Source organism: Anolis carolinensis, chromosome 2 (assembly GCF_035594765.1).
Source record: "Anolis carolinensis isolate JA03-04 chromosome 2, rAnoCar3.1.pri, whole genome shotgun sequence".
Lineage (NCBI taxonomy): Eukaryota > Metazoa > Chordata > Lepidosauria > Squamata > Dactyloidae > Anolis > Anolis carolinensis.
In genome coordinates, this window is record NC_085842.1 from 163050239 (window position 1) to 163073097 (window position 22859).

The 22859-nt window shown below is 43.1% G+C and overlaps 1 protein-coding gene across 1 annotated transcript in view; it reads left to right on the top strand.

Annotated features, from left to right (window-relative positions):
- Positions 1-13455: 13455 nt before the first annotated feature.
- The window catches only part of hlf (HLF transcription factor, PAR bZIP family member), a 62461-nt gene continuing 53057 nt past the window's right edge, over positions 13456-22859 (top strand). The window contains exons 1-2 of the mRNA XM_008116131.3: positions 13456-13915; positions 19787-20125. Of these exons, the coding sequence (XP_008114338.1) occupies positions 13810-13915; positions 19787-20125 (445 nt within the window). The 5' untranslated portion in view covers positions 13456-13809. The remainder of the gene's footprint in view (positions 13916-19786; positions 20126-22859) is intronic.

The window sequence follows — 22859 nt, forward strand, 5'->3', positions numbered from 1 at the left end:
AATCTCAATTTGGAAAAAAAAAACATTCCTGCCCGCCCACACCTCATTTCTCGTTTTCCTGCCCGTTAACCATAATGACGGCCTAATTCTTTACTTCTCCTCTCCCACCCGCCCCCTTGTAATTTCAAACCTATTTCTTTGCTCCTCCCCTCCCCACATTCCCTCCAATCCCGACCGGGCGTTCGCAATGAAAGCCCCGCCCATGCCCATCTCGGCCCCGCCCAGTATGCTCAACCATTCCGGATGGGAGGGGCAGAGCCTCTCTGCGGGAGCGCTTCCATTGGCGCGAAGTAGGTCACCCCTCCCTCCCTTTCCTTTCGGTGCCGTCACGTGACCTCGCCTGTCAGCGCCTCCGCTTGGGTCTAAACTGCAGAGAGAGAACTCCAGCGTGGGAGCACAGCTGAGCGGGCGGGGCCGGTAAAGGCGGAGCAGGCAGCGCGATTCTCTGGTTCGCCGTTTGCTGGAGGGATGGAACGCCACGCGGTCGGGCAAGAAAGACATATAGGCGGGGAAGCAGGAAAGTTTCCTCTTTTTCTTTTTGGTTTCCGTTTCCATCTCCTTTTTTTTTCTTCCCGTGGGAGGCTGGATGAGAGTCCAACACCTGTGCTCTGGCACGTGGGGCTGACTTTATGTGTTTATTTATTTTGTTGGTGGGCACGTTCAGAAAAAAAAGACACCCTTTGTATTGATTTTTCAGTACACAAAAAATCTGCATCATCACTATAAAAAGAAAAAGATATAGAAAAAATAATGACATGCATATATGTTGTTTATACAAACACATATAAATATATATACAAACACATATAAAATATATACAACTAAAATTGAAACTAAAGTTGCATCTACATGGTCGAGTTAATTGCAGTTTGACACCACTTTAATAGCCATAGTCCAATACTATGAAGTCCTGGAAGTTGTAGTTTCACAAGGCCTTTAGCCTTCACTGCCAAAGGGTGTAGGTGTCCCACCAAACTACAAATCCTACTATTCTATAGCATGAAGCGTTGGCAGCAAAAGTGGTATCAAACTGCCTTAACTACAGTATGTAGATGCACCCATAGAGAACGTCATCTTATACCATTGTCAGTTGCCCATGCTGGCAGTGGCAGATCTGGAACTGGGATCTGGAGGTTTCCCAGCCCTTACCTAGAGTCGAAGGCATTTCTTTTTAGATCTAATCCCCAAAAGGAGAGAGGATCTCATCCCTGCAGTGCTGGGGATTGGACTAGATGGCCCATCTTCCAACTCTTTTATTCTATGATTCTAAATCAGTGGTTCCCAACCTTTGTGCCTCCAGGTGTTTTGGACTTCAACTCCCAGAAATCCCATCCATATTACCAGATGTTAGAATCCTAGAGTTGGAAGAGATCTCGTAGGCCATCCAGTTCAACCCTATTCTGCCAAGAAGCAGGAAAATCACATTCAAAGCATCCCTGACAGATGGCCATCCAGCCTGTTTAAAAGCCTCCAAAGAAGGAGCCTCCACCACACTCCGGGGCAGAGAGTTCCACTGCTGAACAGCTCTCACAGTGAGGAACTTCTTCCTAATGTTCATGTGGAATCTCCTTTTCTGTAGTTTGAAGCCATTGTTCTGTGTCCTAGTCTCCAGGGCCGCAGAAAACAAGCTTGCTCCCTCCTCCCTATGACTTCCCCTCACATATTTATACATGGCTCTCTTCATGTTCTTCTCTCAGCCTTCTCTTCTGCAGACTAAACATGCCCAGCTCTTTAAGCTGCTCCTCATAGGGCTTGTTCTTCAGACCCTTGATCAGTTTAGTCGTCCTCCTCTGGACACCTTCCAGCTTGTCAACATCCCCCTTAAATTGCGGTGCCCAGAATTGGACACAGTATATTGTATAGTAGAGTTAAACAGTAAAACTTTACGTGAAGTTCCCCTTCTAATTACTGGGGTTTTTTTTCAGTATCAATAATATCAATATAAAGGTTGTGGTGTGATATTGTAGGGGGTATAGGCTTACTTTTAATAAAAACTCTCAAGCAACCAGAAATTAAATTTATCTCGCATCTGCCAATCCCTGTTCATGCCAGTTCACTAAGGCTGGATCTACACTGGCCTATACTCTCGGATCTGATCCCAGACCGGAGTTGCTTCTGGAGTGAGAGAATTGGCCGTCTGCAAGAATGTTGCCCAGGGGACGCCCGGATGTTTTGATGTTTTACCATCCTTGTGGGAGGCTTCTCTCATGTCCCCGCATGGAGCTGGAGCTGATAGAGGGAGCTCATCCGCGCTCTCCCCGGGTGGGATTTGAACCTGACAGCCTTTAGGTCAGTAACTCAACCTTCAAGTCACAAGGCTTTTTATCTCCTGGGCCACCAGAGGCTCCTGCATCCCTGATTATATGGCAGTGTAGACTCATATGATCCAGTTCAATCTTGGATCAGGGCAGTGTAGATCCAGCCTGAGAATCTGCTGTATATGTGTGTGTCTTCTTTATGGATTTCATAGGGTTTTCTTAGGCAAGGAATTCCTACCGGCTGTTAGGAGTTGTGGAAGTTGCAGTCCAAAACACCTGGAAGGCCCAAGTTTGCCCATGCCTCTTTTAGGGTATTGAGTCCTGAATGGCGTTCTGCTTAAGGCCCTATGAATCAGTCCAACAAGCGACTGAAGTCAGAGGTCTTTTTACTTAGTAGTCTGCTTCTGGGGCCAGATGGGGAAGCATACTGTTCCTTCGGCTTGTGCCTCACGTTTTTGTCAGCCTTAGGGAACACGGTCCACGACTGCTGCACCGCACGGACAGCATCACCGTCCGGGGCTTATCTCCATCAGCTGGCCTGCTTCGGAGCAAGTTATCCCTGTCGCCTAGCAACGGGATTCGGATGACCGTGTAAACGCGTCGTCGGCTGCTGTTCCACGGCGAGGGGGTCACGTGCGACATTTGCTTTTGCTGCAGTTTCCCAAGGCACAACCTGCTCAGCAGGGAAAAGGCTTTGCGGCCCTGGCGCAAAGAATCAACAACTTTCGTAGTTTCACATCTTTTGTTGAAGTCATAGACTGGACCTCTGAAGGGCTCATTTGTTCAAACCTTGTCTCGCCTAAGGGCAAAATAAAATAAAATAAGATGGCAAATACAGAAAGTAGCAGAAGAAAATCATAAATATAGTCTATTGTACATTATCCTTTAATAACATGATTGATAAGATTGAGAAGAGACAATATATTACACTTCCCAGTGGGATATAGGGACTGTGTGGAAGAGCCCTTTGATATGGTTATCATGATTTTCTATGGGCAAGCAGATGGTGACTGGTAAACGGCATATGTTCTGTATCTCAAAAACTAGAGCAGGTAGATAGGGGGAAACTGGTGCCATTTTTGGAACCAGCAGGTCAAATATACCCAGAAACAGGTCTAACAAATTTTGATTGGGGAAGTACAGTACCTCTGGCACACTCTTTGAACTAATGTTGTGCAGCACTGTTGTCTAATTTGCACACTCCACTGCCATTTCTCTTTCTGTTGCTAAGCCTACCTACATATATAGACTTGCAAGCATTTTGCTTCCATTCAGGACTGCCTCCTTTTTGTCAGGGTGTCCGTAACAGGCAACATCTGCACTATATGTGTGAGCCAACAATTTTTTCCCCATATGAAAATGAGCACATGTGTCCAAACAGTGTGATGGAGGTTTTTAAGCAGAGGCTGGATGACCATCTGTTGGGAATGCTTTGATTTCATATTTCTGTATGACAGAATTGAGTTGGACTGGATGGTCCTGGTGTGGGGAGAGGGGATTTCTTCCAACTCTGTGATTCAAGGTGGCAAAAATATCAATGGGGAGGAATACACAAGCTAGAAGAGGCTGCAGTGGTTTTGTTTTTCCATGAGAAAATTAGGAATGGCAAGTTTCCACCCTTTCCTCTCTGTCCTATTAAGTGAATGGAGTACAAACTACTTTTACACTTGATCTGTTTCCAGCAATAGAAATAAGCCTAGGGCCAAGGGGAAACATGGGAGGAGGAGAGAGTGACTTGGACATTTTAAAAGCAGCTGCAAAAGTGGGATAACGGAAGATTATTTGTGGCCACTATTCCAAATCTTTTTTTTTTCCGTGTCAGGAGCGATTTGAGAAACTGCAAGTCGCTTCTGGTGTGAGAGAATTGGCCGTCTGCAAGGATGTTGCCCAGGGGACGCCCAGATGTTTTACCATCCTGTGGGAGGCTTCTCTTATGTTCCCGCATGGGTAGCTAGAGCTGACAGATGGAAGCTCACTCTGCTCCCCGGATTCGAACCACTAACCTTTCGGTCAGCAGTCCTGCTGGCACAAGGGTTTAACACATTGCGCCACCTAATCATGACAGTTGGTAGGTACACTTGCCCTTCACTTGCCTTTATGGACGCCACGGAGGGGGAGGGGACATTTTAAGTGTCCCAGAAGTGGTGCTTCTCATGTGAAACCAATCATACATGTGCCTAGTTTTGCCAAAAGAAGGAAATGGAGGGGTTTAAAAAATTAAATGTGGGCTTTTAGAGGACAACAGTTTGGAAGGGTGGTTCAGGATATGGTAGTTTCCCTGGGGAAGAAAATAGACTTGCAAATTCCTCTAAATTTCCCACTCCACCTTTATCAAGTGCGAACTCTCACTCTTTGTCCTGTAGAGTTTTAATCTAGATTTTATGGAAACTCTCTAAAGGTGGGGAAGTCTTTTCTCTCAAGCAGGATCAGCAGTTTGGATAGTTGCTTTAATACCTGGATTAACCCAGGATTCCTTAGTATACTGCCATAGCATTTAACATTAAATAATATCTGAATGCATTTCTATACTGTGTAAAAAAAAAAAAAAGGTCTCAGGTAGAAGCCAATTTCCAAGGTCTCATCTTGCCCTCCTTAAGTCTGTATGGACCAAAATTGACAGTTGAAGAACGTGGCTTCTCCAACACAGCATGTCTCGCAAGATTATGGTGATACGTTGCTATTACATTGTAATGCGACCATCTAAAGCCCAGTTAAAATTTACAGAAAAAAGGGCCGGAAAAGATTTAAATTGCATGGAATGTTGAACAGCTGTGCCAACACTAAACCTCAAAGTGTAATTTTGGGATAGCATGGTGTTTAGCAGCTCCATAACTATGAACGCCATATGCTTACATTTTAAAGTGCCACCTGAAATTCTTTTGATTTTTAAAATGTGTCTCCATTTTAGGCTTTCAACAGCTTCCTAAAAATAGCATGGTTTGAAAAAACCATGAAAGTTGTCAGTCTCGTGACTGAGCTGTGAAATGTATGCACTAGAAGAGGTTTTGGAAAAGAGCAACTTCTAAGTTTTCTTGTGCAGATCAAGAGTGACTCTGTTAAAGGCAGAAAGCACCAGATGTTGATACATATAGAACTACCATTAGAGCCAGGCCTACCCTTAGACCAGTGGTTCTCAACCTGGGGTCCCCAAATGTTTTTAGTCTACAACTCCCAAAAATCCCAGCCAGTTTACTAGCTGTTAGGATTTCTGGAAGTTGAAGGCCAAAAACATCTGGGGTACCCAGGTTGAGAACCACTGCCTTAGGCAGAGAGTGCATCTGTACTGCAGAACAAATGTAGTTTGACACCCCTTAAATTACCGTGGCTCAATGCTATGGAATCCTGGGAGTTGGAATTTGGGCAGAGAAGGCTGAAGACCATGTCAAAGTACAGCTCCCGTAATGCCCTAGCATCGAGCCCTGGCTGTTAAAGTGGTGTCAGACTACATTAATTCTACAGTGAAGATGCACCCTGAGAGAGGCAGCTATCCCAGGCAGCAGATTTCAGATGTCAAAGAAGAGCAAATACTCAGTTACTTAAATGAAAGTAGTTTTTTCTTTACTTCCAGAGATGGAGAAATGACTATGGGAATTTTCTGTTATGCTTCATAAACTTGAATAACCTCTCTGAATCTGTATAAGAAGGCTTAATGTGTATCTCAGGTTCATTCCCACATCGTTCATTCTTATCCTTTCCTCTTTTCATCTCTTACAGGACAAGAAGAGTATTTACTTCTGTGAATTAGGCATACTTTTCTCTTTTGCTTCTGTTCCAGATAGGAAGATGTTTGCATGTATTGGTCTTATGTGCAATTACTGAGGAGTAAATTCCTATTGTGTTCAATGGGACTTCTGAGCGGCCATCCCCAGGATTACGTTCATGCTTTTCTCCATCCTCCATCTGTTACATGATTGCAGTAAGTAGGGAGGTGCAAATGGACAACTGGCAGGCTAAAGTGACTTTATGTTCTACAATTTTAAAGAATATTTCAATACCAGGAGGAGACTGAAATTAATTGTCACTGGTCTAACAATTCTTCCTGACAGGATCTCCTAACTTTTAGGAGATAATCAATAATTACACATACTCTTTGATCTTCTGCAAGTTGGTAGAGGAGGGCTGGAGTGGTTGCCTGCATGGACTTTTTAGTCACCTGTAGCTACCAGGTGAATGCTTAAAAACAAGCTTGTGTAAATAATTGGGAGCTGCTCTTAGCCATAACTGTTGAAGTGAAAGGGAAAAATTTAGTCTTCCATCCTTAATGCTAGGTGACATCTATTTCACTAGAAGGGATTTCTGTCAGCTCCAAGTTTACCTGTGAAATAAAGACGTTCTGTTCCTATAAGGATCATTGCAGTAATCAAGTTCTTGCCATACACACCATCCAATAATAGTTACTTGACTTGCAATAAAATATACAAAAGCTGTGTTTGAAGCAGCCCTGTGTTCCTTGAGCCCTTTGCACGGGTTGGGTTTCTTTGAAGAAAGCCGTGATAATAAAAGGAACATAAACATCTACTTGGTTAATGTTTAGCTAAGCAGTCAAGGCAATCCTTTCTCTAGTGAAAGCCCCCTTGGCTGTGATCTGAGCACCATGACACGAGTGCTCTGAATGTTAGCCCCAGCTTCCAAAAGTCTTTTGGATGGGTGTTTTCCCATCATGTATGTAGTAGCTGCTGTCTGATGTCAGAGAAGCTCCTCTTTCCCAAAAAATTGGATGGTGGATATGACGAATGGGTATAAGTGAACAGCACTTCAAAAATTAAACTTGGAAATCAGCACATACAAACTAATGAAAACTAAAATGGATGCCCCTACATTACAAGTGAAGAATTTGGGTAATTTGGGAGCATAAAATCCTCTTTGAGTCCCCTTTGGGAGAGAGAGCAGGGTAAGAAGAAGAAGAAGAGGAAGGAGAAGAAGAAGAAGTCATGTGTGGTTCAGAATTTCATAAAATGGAAAACAAAGGGGATTATTACAGATAAAATGTCAACACGATCACGTCTGGTTTGACAAAAAAAAGAGCATTCCCCTTACCTCCAGTGCTGAGATTGTACATGGGTTTTGTACAATTGCTTTAAATAGGCTTCAAGGAAAAGCAGTTTTCCATAAAAAGGAAAATGAGCACTGCATAAACCCTGATGTGGACTCTGAGGTGCTTTTCACCCATCTCTCTCGGGTCCCATGAACACTAATACATATATAATACAGTTTGAAACTGCATATGGTCAGTGTAGACTCGTAGCTGGCTGTGTAGATGGGGTTAACAGAGGGAGCTCATCCTGCTCCCTGGATCTGAACCGCCGACCTTTCAGTCAGCAAGTTCAGCAAGAGGAAGAGGGGTGCCCCTGGGGAAGAACCAATGTGCCATTTGCCGTCAGGAAGGTCATTGGAAGAATGAGTGTCCCTCCGCGCAAGGAGCGGTAGGAATACAGAGGGGAGTACCACCCCAGAGAGGACAATGGAGAGGAAGAGGCCGGGGAGGAGGCCATCGGGGAGGATATACCAATCCAGCTCCTGTGGCTAGATATGGAGGAAACTTGGAAGAGGAATTTGTTGGTTTGGCTGGACTAGGAGAAGATTGGACAGAATAGGACAGACCGGCCCCCTTATGCCTAGGCCCGGGGGAGCCACTGGTCAAAATGAAAGTTGAGGGCCAGGAAATGACTTTTTTAGTAGATACCGGAGCTGACCACTCTGTGGTGACAAAACCAGTGGCCCCTAAAAATGGACAAGAACTTCGAGTGATTGGAACTTCGAGTGATCACAGCGGTTTAACCTGCTGTGACACTTTCCTAGGATGAAGTTTTTGTAACTAAGCACATAAGAAGAGCTATGCAGAACCAGACCTTATTTGTCTGTGTCTTCGTCTTACGGTGGCCAATCAGTCAGTAGTGGTGCCCATATCACAGGCATAGGCTGTTAGGAATTGCGGGAGTTGAAGTCCAAAACACTTGGAGGGCCAAAGTTTGCCCAGGGTTGCCATATAATGAATCTGCTCCATGCTTACTTTGGTCTTTGAAGGAGTTATCCAAGGTATTGAATTATTACATCCCCAGAGATATTGATTCTTTGATGTTCAGACAACAGTTCACCAACTCTATCAATGGAGCACTAGACTCAATGGTTGTCAAAAGCACATGGGTGCAACATCACCTGACAGCTTGCATCTTATAGAAACTGGTATCACAGACATAATACTTCTGCAAATAATATATAGCCAGCTTGATGTCCAGACATATCTACCTACCTACAAATGTGTGGACAACTAACTTTAGTGGCTTAGGGGCTCAATTTCTTCTGCTGGAGCTTTTCAGGGACCACATACTACCAAAGCTAAATGATAATGATAGTGGTGGCGATAGGTACTTTGGGAGCAATTCCCAAAAGATTGACAAAGGCATCAGATGAAATTCCCATAAATAGAATCACAATAGCTCAATTACAAAAACACTACTTGGGGGGTGGTACATTATCCAATGACACCTAATTGATTCTTAGATTTCTGGAGATAATCTCAACCTACTGTGGTCCAAAACTCCAGTCAGTTATTGCCTGGCAGACAGTGAAACTGAGATATACACCACCACCAGACATGGTCAGATATCTCTTTTCTATTTCGAAAAGCATTTTTAAATGTTTATCTGCACAGGGAGAACTGTAATCTGTTAAAAGTATAATCTGGTAAAAATCCCCACACATGGAAGTTTCTTCTTTTTTTTTCTTTTTTTGGGGGGGGGGGGGGGTCATTATTTTGGCCAGAAAATGAATCATCGAGAATCTGCAACAGTAAAAAAAAAAAACCTACTTTGGGCACTGTCTCTTTAAGTGTAACTTAATTACTTTTCAGTGTGCAGGCTAAGCTCTAAATACTCCAAGACTTTGTTCCATCTCCTTTTAAAGTAGTTTAACCTGACAGCCATCGTGACATCTTGGATTTTCAAATTTTGTAGTTTAGGTAAGCACAGCATAAGGAAGCATTACACCATTTTATTTGTTTTAAGCTGCCTTGTTTTAATATTATGTACAATGCTTTTATTATTGTTTATTGTTTAAATCAGTCAGGTCAGGTTGATTTTAATGTACACCATCCCGAGATTTCAATATACTGTATTAACATTAATATTTTAATAAATATAATAAATATTCTGGGGGATAGGGTTAGTGGGAATGTTTGTATCTTGTGTTTATTTGTTTTACTGAAAGACTTCCATATCTCCCCCAATTTTTCGAAAAGCATTTGAGTTGCTAGAAGTTAATTGTTTCTTGAATCACAGCTCGTTTTGCTATTCCTTACCTCATAATTGCATAATGATTGCCACACTGTATTATTTAATTATTATTTATTTTTGTATCATACTTTTTAAACCCTGACCAAAGTGTGAGATTATTAGCCACCTTAAATCCCCACAGGGAGAAAGGCGGGCTATAAATAAAGTTAAGAAGAAGAAGGAGAAGAAGAAGAAGAAGAAGAAGAAGAGGAAATAATAATGGATGGATGAATGAATGAATGAATAGCATCCAATCTGTCACTTCTATTAATTCCAGAACTTGAAATGAAGGTGCTTTTCTATGTTTTCTATATCCTGCCTTTCTTTAACTAAAAACAAACCAGTTTGTATAAAATCACCTGGTGACAAAAATTTCTTTAACAAAAAAAAAAAAAAAAAACTCCCAGAATCGTCCAAAGCAGCCCAAGCCTGCTTAATTTCAGTAAGGTTTTTTCACAATGTTCAGTTCATGTTTTGTGTGAAGGATTTACACTAGAAAGAATGCATTAGCAGCTTGTGCATCTCCATTTTGCACTTCAGTTATGAATCTTCAAATACTCTGCTGTGGACCCATGCATTAACCAAAGACAGATCTAGATGAAGACAGTGGGAACGTTTGCAGAAGGCTATCATCTCTCCTTGTCTTTGCAGATTTTGACTTTTGGTGGTTGGATCGTTTTTCATAGTTAGACTTTTGTCCCCTGGAACCTGGGATTTATTTCACAATCAGAACCAGGTCTCCCTGGCTTTCCTGTTTGGCAGACTATTGTATTTCACCTAATAATATTGTGCATGTTTTGCTTTAGACTGAAAACACGCTTAAGAAAGTTCAATTGTGTTGCTCTTCCTGCTCAAGGTTCCTTTGCTAATCCTAATCTCGGATTAACATTATTTGCTGGTATTTCTCAGCTTTTTCATTCCTGCTGCAGTTTATATTTCTGTTTGCTTTCCCTCTCACTTAACCTTATACTTCATAAGGGCTTTTCTTTGTCTTTACCAATGCAGAGATCAAATAAAATTCCATTATGTGGCATATCTCTCCCAAACAGTGCCAGCTATTTCCTCCTTGCTGGTGTCAATCTGGATTTAGGTAATGATGTCTCCGATAGCTAGTAATTTGGTGCGTTTACACACTCTGGTTGTGGATACAAATGCTTAATCCAGTGGTAGTTTTTGTGCTAGTGATTTGTAACTCCCTCTATCCAAAGAAATCTATTGTATGTTGGTTCTTAAGGCACTTCAATTACGTTTCAGTCATTGGTGCATTATAACAGTGGTTCTCAATCTATGAGTCCCCAGATGGTTTGGCTTTCAACTCCCAGTAATCCTAACAGCTGGCAAATTGGCTGGGATTTCTGGGAGTTGTAGGCCAAAACACCTGGGGACCCACAGGTTGAGAACCACTGCATTATAGGATCCTTTTTATTTACCTAGGATGACAATAGACGGCCGCTAACATACAAAAACAGAGGAGCCATTTATGTTGGCACCACTTTAAAGATGGGAAGCTGGTATAGTGTTCCTCCTATACTGGGAAATGTTATGCCCAAACTAACACTGGCACAATATCATTATGATTCTGGGCATGTGGAGCAATTGGCTGAATAGTAGCAGCAGAGATCAAAGTGAGTGCAGCAATCCCTGGAAAATCTGTTGCAACCCATCCATCACAATGTGTGTATTGACCTGTCCTTGTATTACCCCAGGAAAGAAATCTCCAGAGCCAAAGATGGTAACGGCTGAACAAGGGTGGGGGCAAAATGAGGGGCATTTCCCCAAATTAGATTATCTTCACTCCCCAACCTTCTAGCATTGCAATAACTTCTCATTTAGAAATGGAACCATGGAGATTCAAAATACAACATCCAGTCCAACCCCATTCTAGAATGCAGGAACACACAATCAAGGCACCCCTGATAGATAGCCATCCAGCCTCTACTTAAGAAAACACATGGGAGACTCAAATGCATCTTATTCTACTGTGTTTTTACCATTATGAAGTTCTTCCTCATGTTCAGGTGGAATCCCCTTTCCTGCAATTTGAATCCATTACTCCATGTCCTGGTCCTAGAGCAGCAGAAAACAAGGTGACCCCCTCTTTAGTGTGGCATTGTTTCACATATTTAAACAAAGCAATGATGTCCCCTCTCAGTCTTCCCTTCTGCAGGCTAAACAGACCCAGCTCTTTACACCACTCCTTATAGGGATTAATGATCTCCAGGCCTTGGATCATTTTGGTCACCCTCCTGTGGACACCTTCCAGTTTGTCAGTATCCGTCTTGAATTTCAGTGCCCAGAACTAGACACAGTCTTATTCCCGGGGAGGTCTCGCCAACACAGAATAGAGTGGGACTATGGTTTCCCTCGATCTTGACACTGTCCTTCTGTTGACACAGCCTATAATCACAGTGGCTTTGTAAAACTTTTTTAGAGTTTAGATTATTGCTGTGTGTCTTCACAACTACATGGTGACCCTAAAGTGACCCTATCACTGCAAGATTTGTTCAGAGATGATTTGCTTTTGCATTGCTCTAAGCTGAGAGGTTGATTGCGACCAGCATTGTTTGGATTTTTTTCCACGTTTTGCAACACCTGTATTTTTTATACATACAAAATCTCTTTGAGATTAGACCCGAGTGTAAACATGAAACGCTTTGATGTTTCGTATTCACCTTATACATATTTTCCCCCAATAATTTTGTGCATGAAACAAAGACTGTGTGCACTGAACCACCAGAAAGCAAAGATGTCAGTATCTCTTTCACCCTCGAAACAATGTTGAATTTTTGGAGTACTTCAGAATTCTACTTAAAGGATGCTAATGCTGTACTTTAGCTACAATGTGGCGGTGTTATCTGGTATGGGAGGAGATCCATAGGGGTGACAACTTGGGGAGCATCTTTAATGAAAAATTAATGTAGTTTGACCCCAGTTTAAACAGCTGTGGCTCAGTGTCAGGGGTTTGTAGTTTTACAGGCCTTCTCTGCCAAAGAGTTCTACTGTCTCACTAAGGCCCCACCTACACTGTCATATAATTCAGTTTGAATTGCATTATAATGGTCAGTGGTAGATTCATATAATGCAGATGGAAGTGGATTGTATGAGTTAATCCGTGTCAGGAGCAACCGGAGTGGGCAGGTGTTACCGTGTTTCCCCGAAAATAAGACAGTGTCTTATATTAATTTTTGCTCCCAAAGATGCTCTAGGTCTTACTTTCAGGGGATGTCTTATTTTTCCATGAAGAAGAATTCACATTTATTGTTGAACAAAAAAATGAACATTTATTATATACTGTACAGTAGTTGTCATCACAAACCAGCATAACCAGACAAACTATGAATCCTATCAAGAATTTCTTGTTATTACCAATATTTCCATGTACAAGTTAACACTCTATGGTATGTACATTTACCGATCCTGCATTCTCTGGTGTTCTGTTCGTTGGGCATGCTTCCAAACAAAAACTTTGCTAGGTCTTACTTTCGAGGGAGGCCTTATATTTAGCAATTCAGCAAAACCTCTACTAGGTCTTATTTTCTGGTGATGTCTTATTTTAGGGGAAACAGGGTAGCTGCCCCTGATTGTTTCATGTCTGGAATTCCTATTTTCAGTGTTGATCTTTATTTACTGTTCTGATTTTGCAGGGTTTTTTTTATACTGGTAGCCAGATTTGGTTCATTTCCATGGTTTCCTCCTTTCAGTTGAACTTGTCCACATGTTAGGCTGTTAGGAATGGTGGGAGTTGGAGTCCAAAACATTTGAAGGGCCGAAGTATGCCCATGCCTGGTGTAGTTTGACAAGGTTTTCCGCTTTCTCTGCCAAAGAGTGCAAACTACAGATCCCAGGACTGCATGGGGCTGAGAGCCATAGCAATTAAAGTGAGCGGTGCGGGGCTGAGTGAGTGAGAGAGAAAAGGCGGGCGCTAGGGCCTGGCGGAGTCCTCGCTTCCTCCCTCCCTCTGGGTGGGAGGGGTTGGGGCTTTGACGTCACGGCTGTCAGTGTCAGCACATGGAGGCGCAACTGGGCTGAGCGCGGAGGGAGGGAGCCAGGGAAAAGAAGGCAGGAAGGCGGAGCGAGGGAGCCTCGGAAAAGCGCTGCGGGGCTGTCGGACGGAGGGTTGCCCCTCTTTTTGCACTCCTCGCTCTCTCTCGATCTCCTCCTCTCGGCCGTGCTGCTGCCAAAGGGGGCTCCAGAGGGCAAGAGGACGGTCCCGCTTCGCCTGGAACCGAGGAAGCATTGAGGGCATCTTCGCGAGAAGACCGATCCTTTCCCTGGAAGCTATGGCTCGGCCCCTCGCCTTGAACCCCTCTTTCCTGCCTCCGACTTACGGAGTGCTCAAGTCGCTGCTGGAGAACCCGCTCAAGCTCCCGCTTCAGCACGAAGACGGTGAGTGCCCTGCCTTTAAGTCCCCCTCTCGCGCTGCAACAAATCCCACCATTCCATACCATTGAGCCATGGCCGTTGAAGCGGGCCGAAACTGCGTTAAATCCACAGTGTAGACAAGTCAACACGCACCGGCCATTTCGGTTTGTAGAATCAGAGAAGAATCAGGACCATCCAGCCCAACCCCATTCTGCCAAGAAGCAGGAAAGTCACATTCAAAGCACCCCCAACAGATGGCCATCCAGCCTCTGCTTAAAAGTCTCCAAAGAAGGAGACTTTATTTAGTCAGTCTTTGGATGTTTGTTTACCCATCTTCCCAGCTCGATAATAGGTTCAGGGATAGAGTTAATGCGGGTTGATACTACCTTGACTGCCAGGGTTCAGTGCTATGGAATCCTGAGAGTTAGTTGAGCCATAGCAATAAAAAGTGTTGTCAAACTACACTGATTTCATAGTGTAGGCCAGGCATGGGCCTGCTTGGGCCCTCCAAGTGTTTTGGACTCCAACTCCCAGCATTCCTCACAGCCTCAGGCCCCTTCCTTTTCCCCCTCAGCCGCTTAAGCGGCTGAGGGGGAAAAGGAAAGGGCCTGAGGCTGTGAGGAATGCTGGGAGTTGGAGTCCAAAACCCCAAGTTGGCCCATGCCTAAACACATCCTTAACTCCTGCAAGAAGTGTATCCCGGGATAGCGTTTGCATTCGAAGCAAAGTTCCTTTTCGGACTTTGCAGAGTTTGCTTTCAAGTAAACAACATCCTCTCAGGATTTTTTTTTTCAATCGCTTGGCAGTGGCATGAAGTTAAACAACATACCAGCTGCCAGCCTCCTCTTCATCCTCAGGGTTATTTCTGTCCTTCAGCTGGAAACTGGGCAAGAAGGCTGCTGGATTGGGTTTTAGACTGCAGAATTAATGCATTTTTCACATTTCCAGGTCTCAGTTTTCTGAATTGTAGCTCGGTGAGGCACCAGCCCTCTTTGGTAGAGAAAGCTAAAGGCCTTGGGAAATTACAGCTCCTCTGATTCTATAGCACTGAGCTATGGCAGGGAAAGTGGTGTCAAACTGCATTCATTCTGCAGTGTAGATCCACTCTAAAAGAAAGACTTTAGGGACCTCATCACATTAGAGCTTGGATCCATTTTAAATCCACTTTAGGGAGGGGGCTTTAAACAGCTCAGCCAGACAGATCCTCGGCCTCACCAAACTACAAACCCCAGAATTCTGCAAGAGGCAGAAACTGGATTTAAAGTGAATCCATGCTGTAGTATGGTGAGGCTGCATGTGTGGGTTAATGTGTGTTTTCCAGGCTGTATGGCCATGTTCCAGAAGCATTCTCTCCTGATGTTTCACCCACATCTATGGTAGGCATCCTCAGAGGCTGTGAGGTCTGTTGGAAATTAGGCAAGTGGGGTTTATATATCTGTGGAAAAATGTCCAGGATGGGAGAAAGAACTCTTGTCTGTTGGAGGCAAGTGTGAATGTTTCAATTGGCCACCTTGATTAGCTTTGAATGGCCTTTCAGCTTCAAAGTCTGCCTGCTTACTGCCTGAGGGAATCCTTTGTTGAGAGGTATTAGCCAGCCCTGATTGTTTCTTGTCTGGAACTCCCCTGTTTTTAGAGTGCTGTTTTTTACTTACTGTCCTGATTTTAATAATGGTAGTCAGATTTTGTTCATAAATTGTTTAGTATTAAAAAAAAACCCTCTAAAATCAACACTTTGAATACAGGGGAATTTCAGACATGAAACAATCAGGGCCAGTTAACACCTCCCAACAAAGGATTCCCCCAGGCAGGAAGCAGCCGGGCTTTGAAGATGCAAGGCTTTTCAATGCCAATCAAGGCGATGAATTGCAACATTCACACTTGCCTCCAACAGACAAGAGTTATTTCTCCCACCCTGGACCTTCCACAGATCTATAAACCTCACTTGCCTAGTTTCCAACAGACCTCACAACCTCTGAGGATGCCTGCCATAGATGTGGGTGAAAAGTCAGGAGAGAATGCTTCTGGAACATGACCATACAGCCCGAAAAACTCACAGCAACCCAATGATTCCGGCCATGAAAGCTTTCGACAACACTTTAGGTGTGTCTTGTCGAGTTTGTCCAGAACTAAGACTCACTCTCCTTTTCCATGACTTGCTTTCAGGTAGCTGTGCTTGCAGTCTGAGAGGATGTATCTCCACTGTAGAATTAATGCAGTTTGACTCTACTTTCACTGCCATGGCTCAAAGCCATGGGATCATGGGAGCTGTAGTTTAACAAAGTCTTTAGCCTTATCTGCCAAAAGGCACTGGTGCCTCACCAAACGACAACTCCAAGGACACCATAATAATATTGAACCGAAGTGGTGTCAATTAAAGGGATACAATATATGTCTCTGTGGATCCGAGTACTTTCAAAACCGATTGATCCTAACATTGGAAAAATTGTGGGGGGCTTTTCAGAAGATATTAGGAGACTGTGCCCCCTTCCACACAGCTGAATGAAATCCCACATTTTCTGCTTTGAACTGGAATATAGCAGTGTGGACTCAGATAACTCAGTTCAAAGCAGTTATTGTGGGATTTTCTGCCTTGATATTCTGGGTTATATGGCTGTCTGGAAGGGCCCTGTGGTTCTTTTCTGGGGTTTTAAGTTTAATTTGTAGTTTACACAATCTGTTATAATCCATTTGTAATTTTTTGTGTAACACTGCGGACTAAGGGATGAGTCCACACTGTAGAATTAATGCAGTTTGACACTGCTTCAACTGCCATGGTTCAATGCTATGGAATTATTAAAGGTGAGGTTATATATACAAGGTCTGTAGCCTTCTCTGTCAAAGAGTGCCGGGGCCTCCCCAAACTCCAGCTTCCAGGATTGTATAGCATTGAGCCAGCACAGTTAAAGTAGTATCAAACTGCATTAATTCTTCAGTGTAGAGCAGGCATGGGCAAACTTGGACCCTCCAGGTGTTTTGGACTTCAATTCCCACAATTCCTTATAGCCTCCGGCCCTTTCCTTTCCCCCCTCAGCCGCTTAAGGAATTGTGGGAATTGAAGTCCAAAACACCTGGAGGGCCCAAGTTTGCCCATACAGGAGGAGTTTCTTCTGAGTACACATGTGTAGGAGCATCGCTAGTACTGTATATTCTGGGTATAATCCTTTCTTTTTGAGAAATATGTAATTGCTTTCTTAGAAATTTTTGGCCACCTCTTGCCAAAAGGGACAGCGTTCTTAGATCTCTGTTCTAAAGTCAGTTTCTACCTGGAAGCAAGAGCCAAACCGCAAGTACAACCAGAGATCCTTGATTAAATCTCTTGATTTAACCCTGAAGCATAGCAGTGACTTTTTGTTCCCAGTAGTAGGGAGAAAAGGTATATTATTGAATGACAGGAACATTATATGTTATAGACTGGAGTAGAGTGCAATATATGTTTCGATATGATGCCTCATGAACTTGATATTATTGATGTACTCTGATTGTTGTTTATGTAATTTTAATATGTCGTAAGCTGCTTTGGGTCCCGTGAGGGAGAAAAGCAGGATATAAATAAAGATTTATTATTATTATTATGCAGTAGAGTCTCACTTATCCAACACTCGCTTATCCAATGTTCTGGATTATCCAACGCATTTTTGTAGTCAATGTTTTCAATATATTGTGATATTTTGGTGCTAAATTTGTACATACAGTAATTACTACATAGCATTACTGCGTATTGAACTACTTTTTCTGCCAAATTTGTTGTCTAACATGATGTTTTGGTGCTTCATTTGTAAAATCATAACCTAATTTGATGTTTAATAGGCTTTTCCTTAATGCCTCCTTATTATCCAACATATTCGCTTATCCAACATTCTGCAGGCCCGTTTATGTTGGATAAGTGAGACTCTACTGTAATTACTATTCAACACTCTTATCCTAAAGCAATTTTCCCATTTAAAAAATCCCCGTTCTGGTGTGAGTGTGTGTATTCATCTGCACCCTTGACTCCAGGCCAATAACAGCTCCAAATGACAGGCCACATTTGGGGGTGGCATGGTGCCAGGGCGTAGAAAGAGAATTACTGTATATCCAAACTACTTGATCTACACATGAGTGGAGAAGAGGCTAGAGTTCTTCTGGACCTCAGCTGCCACGGAGTTATCAATAAATGCTGCAAGAGCTAATCAAAGTTTTTCTGTGTAAGGAACAGTTTGGCCCACAATAAAATTTTAAAAACCTTAACCCTATTTTCGTTCTGGAAAGTTTCACATAGGCTGGATCCACACTGCCATGTAAAATCCAGATTATCTGCTGTGAACTAGATTATATGGCTGTGTAGATTCATATAACGCAGTTCAAAGCAGATAATTTGGATAATTTGCTTTGATAATCTGGATTATATGGCAGTATAATTCCAGCCTTAAAAATCTATGGAGACCCCCCACCTCCACCATAAATTACTCTTTACTTGCAAGTGCTTGTTTGAGCCTTTGCCATTTTTTCATATCTTAGAATGCATCTATACCAGGCATGGGCAAACTTTGGCCCTCCAGGTGTTTTGGACTTCAACTCCCACAATTCCTAACACCTGGAGGGCCAAAGTTTGCCCATGCCTGATCTATACCATAGCATGAATGCAGTTTGACCCCACCTTAACTGCAATGGCTGAATGCTATGGAATCATGGAAATTGTAAGGGGCCGTGGCAGCGCAATGGGTTAAACCCTTGTGCCGGCTGAACTGCTGACCTAAGGTTGGTGGTTTGAATTAGGCCTAGCTTTCCATGTGGGGACATGAGAGAAGCCTCCCAGCAGGATGGTAACACATCTGGCCATTCCCTGGGTAACGTCTCTGTAGACGGCCAATTCTCTCAGACCAGAAGCAAAAGGAAATTGTAGTTTTACATAGTCTTTAACCTTCCATGCCAAAGCGTGTTGAGGCTTTACCAAATTATAAATCCCAAGATCCAATAGCACTCAGCCATGACAGTTAAAGTGGTATCAAACTGCATTAATTCTACACTGTAGTTGCACCCTTAGTTTGAAGACAAATCTTTTCTAACTGCATTTATTTTTGTAGCACTTAAGTTGTATATTCTATACACCATTTTCTGTGAGCGAGTCCAACAGCACATTTCTTAGTAGCCACACATAAAGAATAACAACAACAACAACAACAACAAACAATAATCCTGTTTTTCTTACTTGATCGGGACTCAAAGCGGCTAATTACCTCTGAGTAGATGTGCACAAGGATGTGCCGTTCCTCGCTAATATATTCAGACGTAATTATTCTGTGTTGGGAATAATCTCATGGAACATTTTTTGAGGGTTTCAGCATTTTAAGATAAATAATTCAAGCTTAGAAATGAAAACTTCAGCTGCATTTTCCCTCCAGTCTGAGCCTCATTGAAATGAATATCAGGGAGCATTAGAAACACGTAGTGCTCTCATGTTTCTCCAATTCAGTTTGCTTTATTTTTTTAATTTTTTGCACTAGAGAATTTCCTCATGGATTGTGCCTCCAAGGCACTTTCTCTGATTCTCTCTCTCCCCCCCACCCCCCACCCCCCCACCCCAATTCCGTCTTTGGGTTTAAGTGTTCTGGTGAAATTTCAGAGTGGTGTTGTTTGAAGCTTTCATTTGCTCGAAGCTAAGAACGCAGAATAATCGCTAATTAAAAACAGAGGTGGAAGCTGGGCATAGATTTTAATGAGCTGGAAATATATCCAGAGATCTTTGAATTCTATACCAAACGTAAAGCCAGAAAGAGAGAAAGTTTTGGTTTATTTAAAAGTAAAAATCCAATAAAACCTTTATGGGATTTTTTGTTCCCAAACCATGAAACGATTCAAAAGTACTTTGCTAAAAATTCTGACTTCCTTTCCTGTTCCCCCTTTCTTCCCTTCTAGCTTTTTATAAAGAGAAAGACAAAGAAAAAAAGTTGGACGATGACAGTAACAGTGCCACTGTCCCGCAGTCGGCTTTCCTGGGCCCGACATTGTGGGACAAGACTCTTCCATATGACGGTGACACTTTCCAGTTGGAATACATGGACCTGGAAGAGTTTCTCTCAGAGAATGGCATTCCGCCCAGTCCAGCCCAGCACGACCACAGTCCTCACCAGCCCGCTCTCCAACAAGCTACCTCAGCATCACCCCCTTCGGTGGTGGACCTCAGCAGCAGAGCATCCACATCGGTCCACCCAACCATGGTTACTCAAAACTGCATGCAGAGTCCAGTCAGGCCAGGTAAAATCAGCCATACACGTGTTTTCTGTGAACACTAAACTATGAGCAAAGAAACATCTCTGGGGTTGGACTAGATGGTCTTTGTGGTCTCTTCCAGCTCTGTAATTCTATATAAATGTAGAAAAGCCAACACGGTGTAATGGTTTGAGTGCCGAATTAGGGGTGCACACACACATATATATGTCAGAAGCGACTTGAGAACATACTGCAAGTCGCTTCTGGTGTGAGAGAATTGGCCATCTACAGAGATGTTGCCCAGGGGACGTCGTGTTATCCTGCTGGGAGGCTTTTCTCATGTCACCCGAAGCTAGAGCTGACAGACGGGAGCTCACACCATCTCACGGATTTGAACCGGCAATCTTCAGGTCAGCAACCCAACCTTCAGGTCAGCAGTTTAGCCGGCACAAGGGTTTAACCCACTGCGCCACTGCGGCTCCATCTTATATTGTAGATATACCGGTAGCACTTGATGGTTTGGTGAGTACCAGCACATTTTGGCTGGTGAGGGCAACGGCCATACAAAACTACAACTCCCATGATTGCATAGCATTGAGCTATGGTAGTTAAAATGTTGCCAAACTACATTCATTCTAGCGTAGATGCACCCTAGATCTCTAGGAGACTCGAATCCCCATTTGGCCATGGAAACCCACAGAGTGACCTTGAACAAGCCACATCCTCTCAGCTTTAGAGGAAGGCAATGGTTCAACTTCTTAGTATAAATATGGAGTCCTTTTGCAATAACCATTAAAGCACAATGATTCCACATTAGCTGTCTTTATAGTTCCATCTTATAGAATTGGGGAATTTGCAGTCTAAGGAGTGTGACTAAGAATTCTTGAGTGCCTCCACAAACTGCAAATTCCAGGATTCTGTTGGATGTGTGGGTATGACATTTAAAGTGGAATCATAGTACTATACTTTTCCAGGGAAGCCCTATGATAGAGTCACTTAAATAAGTGAGTGTCCACTTGAATGCACACAACCTATAGATATAGATATGATGTCCACTAGCAGTGAGTGGCATGCAAGCCCTTGGACATACAGATCATGAACAAACAGAGCTTTATTCCTGTGTTATGTCTCAAAAAGGAAGGTCAAACCTGTATGAGGTAAGTGGCAGTGGCTACACCCCATTTCCATCTCTCTGTGCCACATTGAACAGCCCAATATGAGAGAGGCTTCTGTGCATGTTAATTTGAGCAGGAGGAGAACTTATGCATTATCTAAAACAGTGTTTCTCAAACTCTGCTCCTCCAGGTGTTTTGGACTTCAGCTCCCAGAAATCCGAGCCAACGTACCAGCTGTTAGGAATTGTGGGAGCTGAAGTTCAAAACATCTGGGGGAGCACAGTTTCAGAAACTCTGATCTAGAACTCTAATCCATCAGGGGTCCTAATTTCACAAAAATGCTTCACATGCCTTCAAAGCAACATACATAGAAGCTCCCTTTAGAGCAGTGGTTCTCAACTTGTGGGTCCCTGGATGTTTTGGCCTTCAACTCCCAGAAATCCTAACAGCTGGTAAACTGGCTGGGATTTCTGGGAGTTGTACGCCAAAACATCTGGGGACCCACAGGGTGAGAACCACTGCTTTAGACAGTGCCATCAATGGGGCAAGCCCATCATACTGGGATCACAGCATGAGTGTGGGTTCATATTATCCCAGTCAGGCTGGAGTTCAGAAAAGTTACTTTTTGGCTGATAATTTCTTTCTTTTGAAAGTGAATTCCCCTGATTAAATGGGAGCTTTATTTCGACAGCCACTTCATACATTAGTAGCCACAAGGATAGAGTTGCTGTCCTAGTGACTTCTTTCCATGGTATTCTATCAATGTTGTGTACAGAAAGTAGAGTTATGTGGCCTCCACATATACCTTCCCTATATTCAGAGAAGCCAGATGTTATTAGTGTGTTCAGGAATCCTGTTCTTATGGTTCTGCTGGACTATGAAACTTGGAAGTCAGTCTAGTGGGGAGAAAAAATACAATTCGTAGTTGCGGTTAAAACCTTTTTCTCCTATCTGCTGATTCCCCCTTGTGAGTGTTCTGGCCTGTATTTGTGTTATCTTGTTAAACATGATTCTGGAATGAGAAACCTCACATGGAAATATTACAGGTGAACTAGTCATCGTTGCCTGCGATACAGGCATAAAGAGGATTTTGTCTGACAGGAATCTGTTATTAGGCGCACATCCAGAAAATGTCAGAAATGTCCCCACCTAACATTTTCTTGTGAGGAGTGCCCACATGAGTAAAACTATAATAGCCTTCAAGGGAACACAGACCATTCTGCTGAAAATGGCCATCAAGTGGTACTGTTCTGGAAGAGAGCAGAAAATCCCTTTTAAGTATATCTATAATCTATTTCAACAGGGAAGCAATGAGATGAGTCCTAAAAAAACTTTTTAGGAAGTAAGCAGTGGCACTGAGATGTACAGTATAAGGGGACCACAGCACCATCTTGTGCATGTTTATTCACAAGTAAATCGATCAATCTGCATATGTTTACTCATATCAAGCAATCTATCAGCAACAAAAAGCTAAACAAGAAAAGTCGTTCTATCTGTGATGGTCCCGGGAATTTGGAAGTCATTCCTCATTGTGGGACAGTAATTTGTATAAATGGCAGTCGACATCTGACAGGCTAAGTGCTTTGTTCTCACTTGGGTTTGTTTATCTTGTTCCCGCATGAAACATTTTCTGGAAGGAGACACAGCTCTTGGGAACAGGAAAC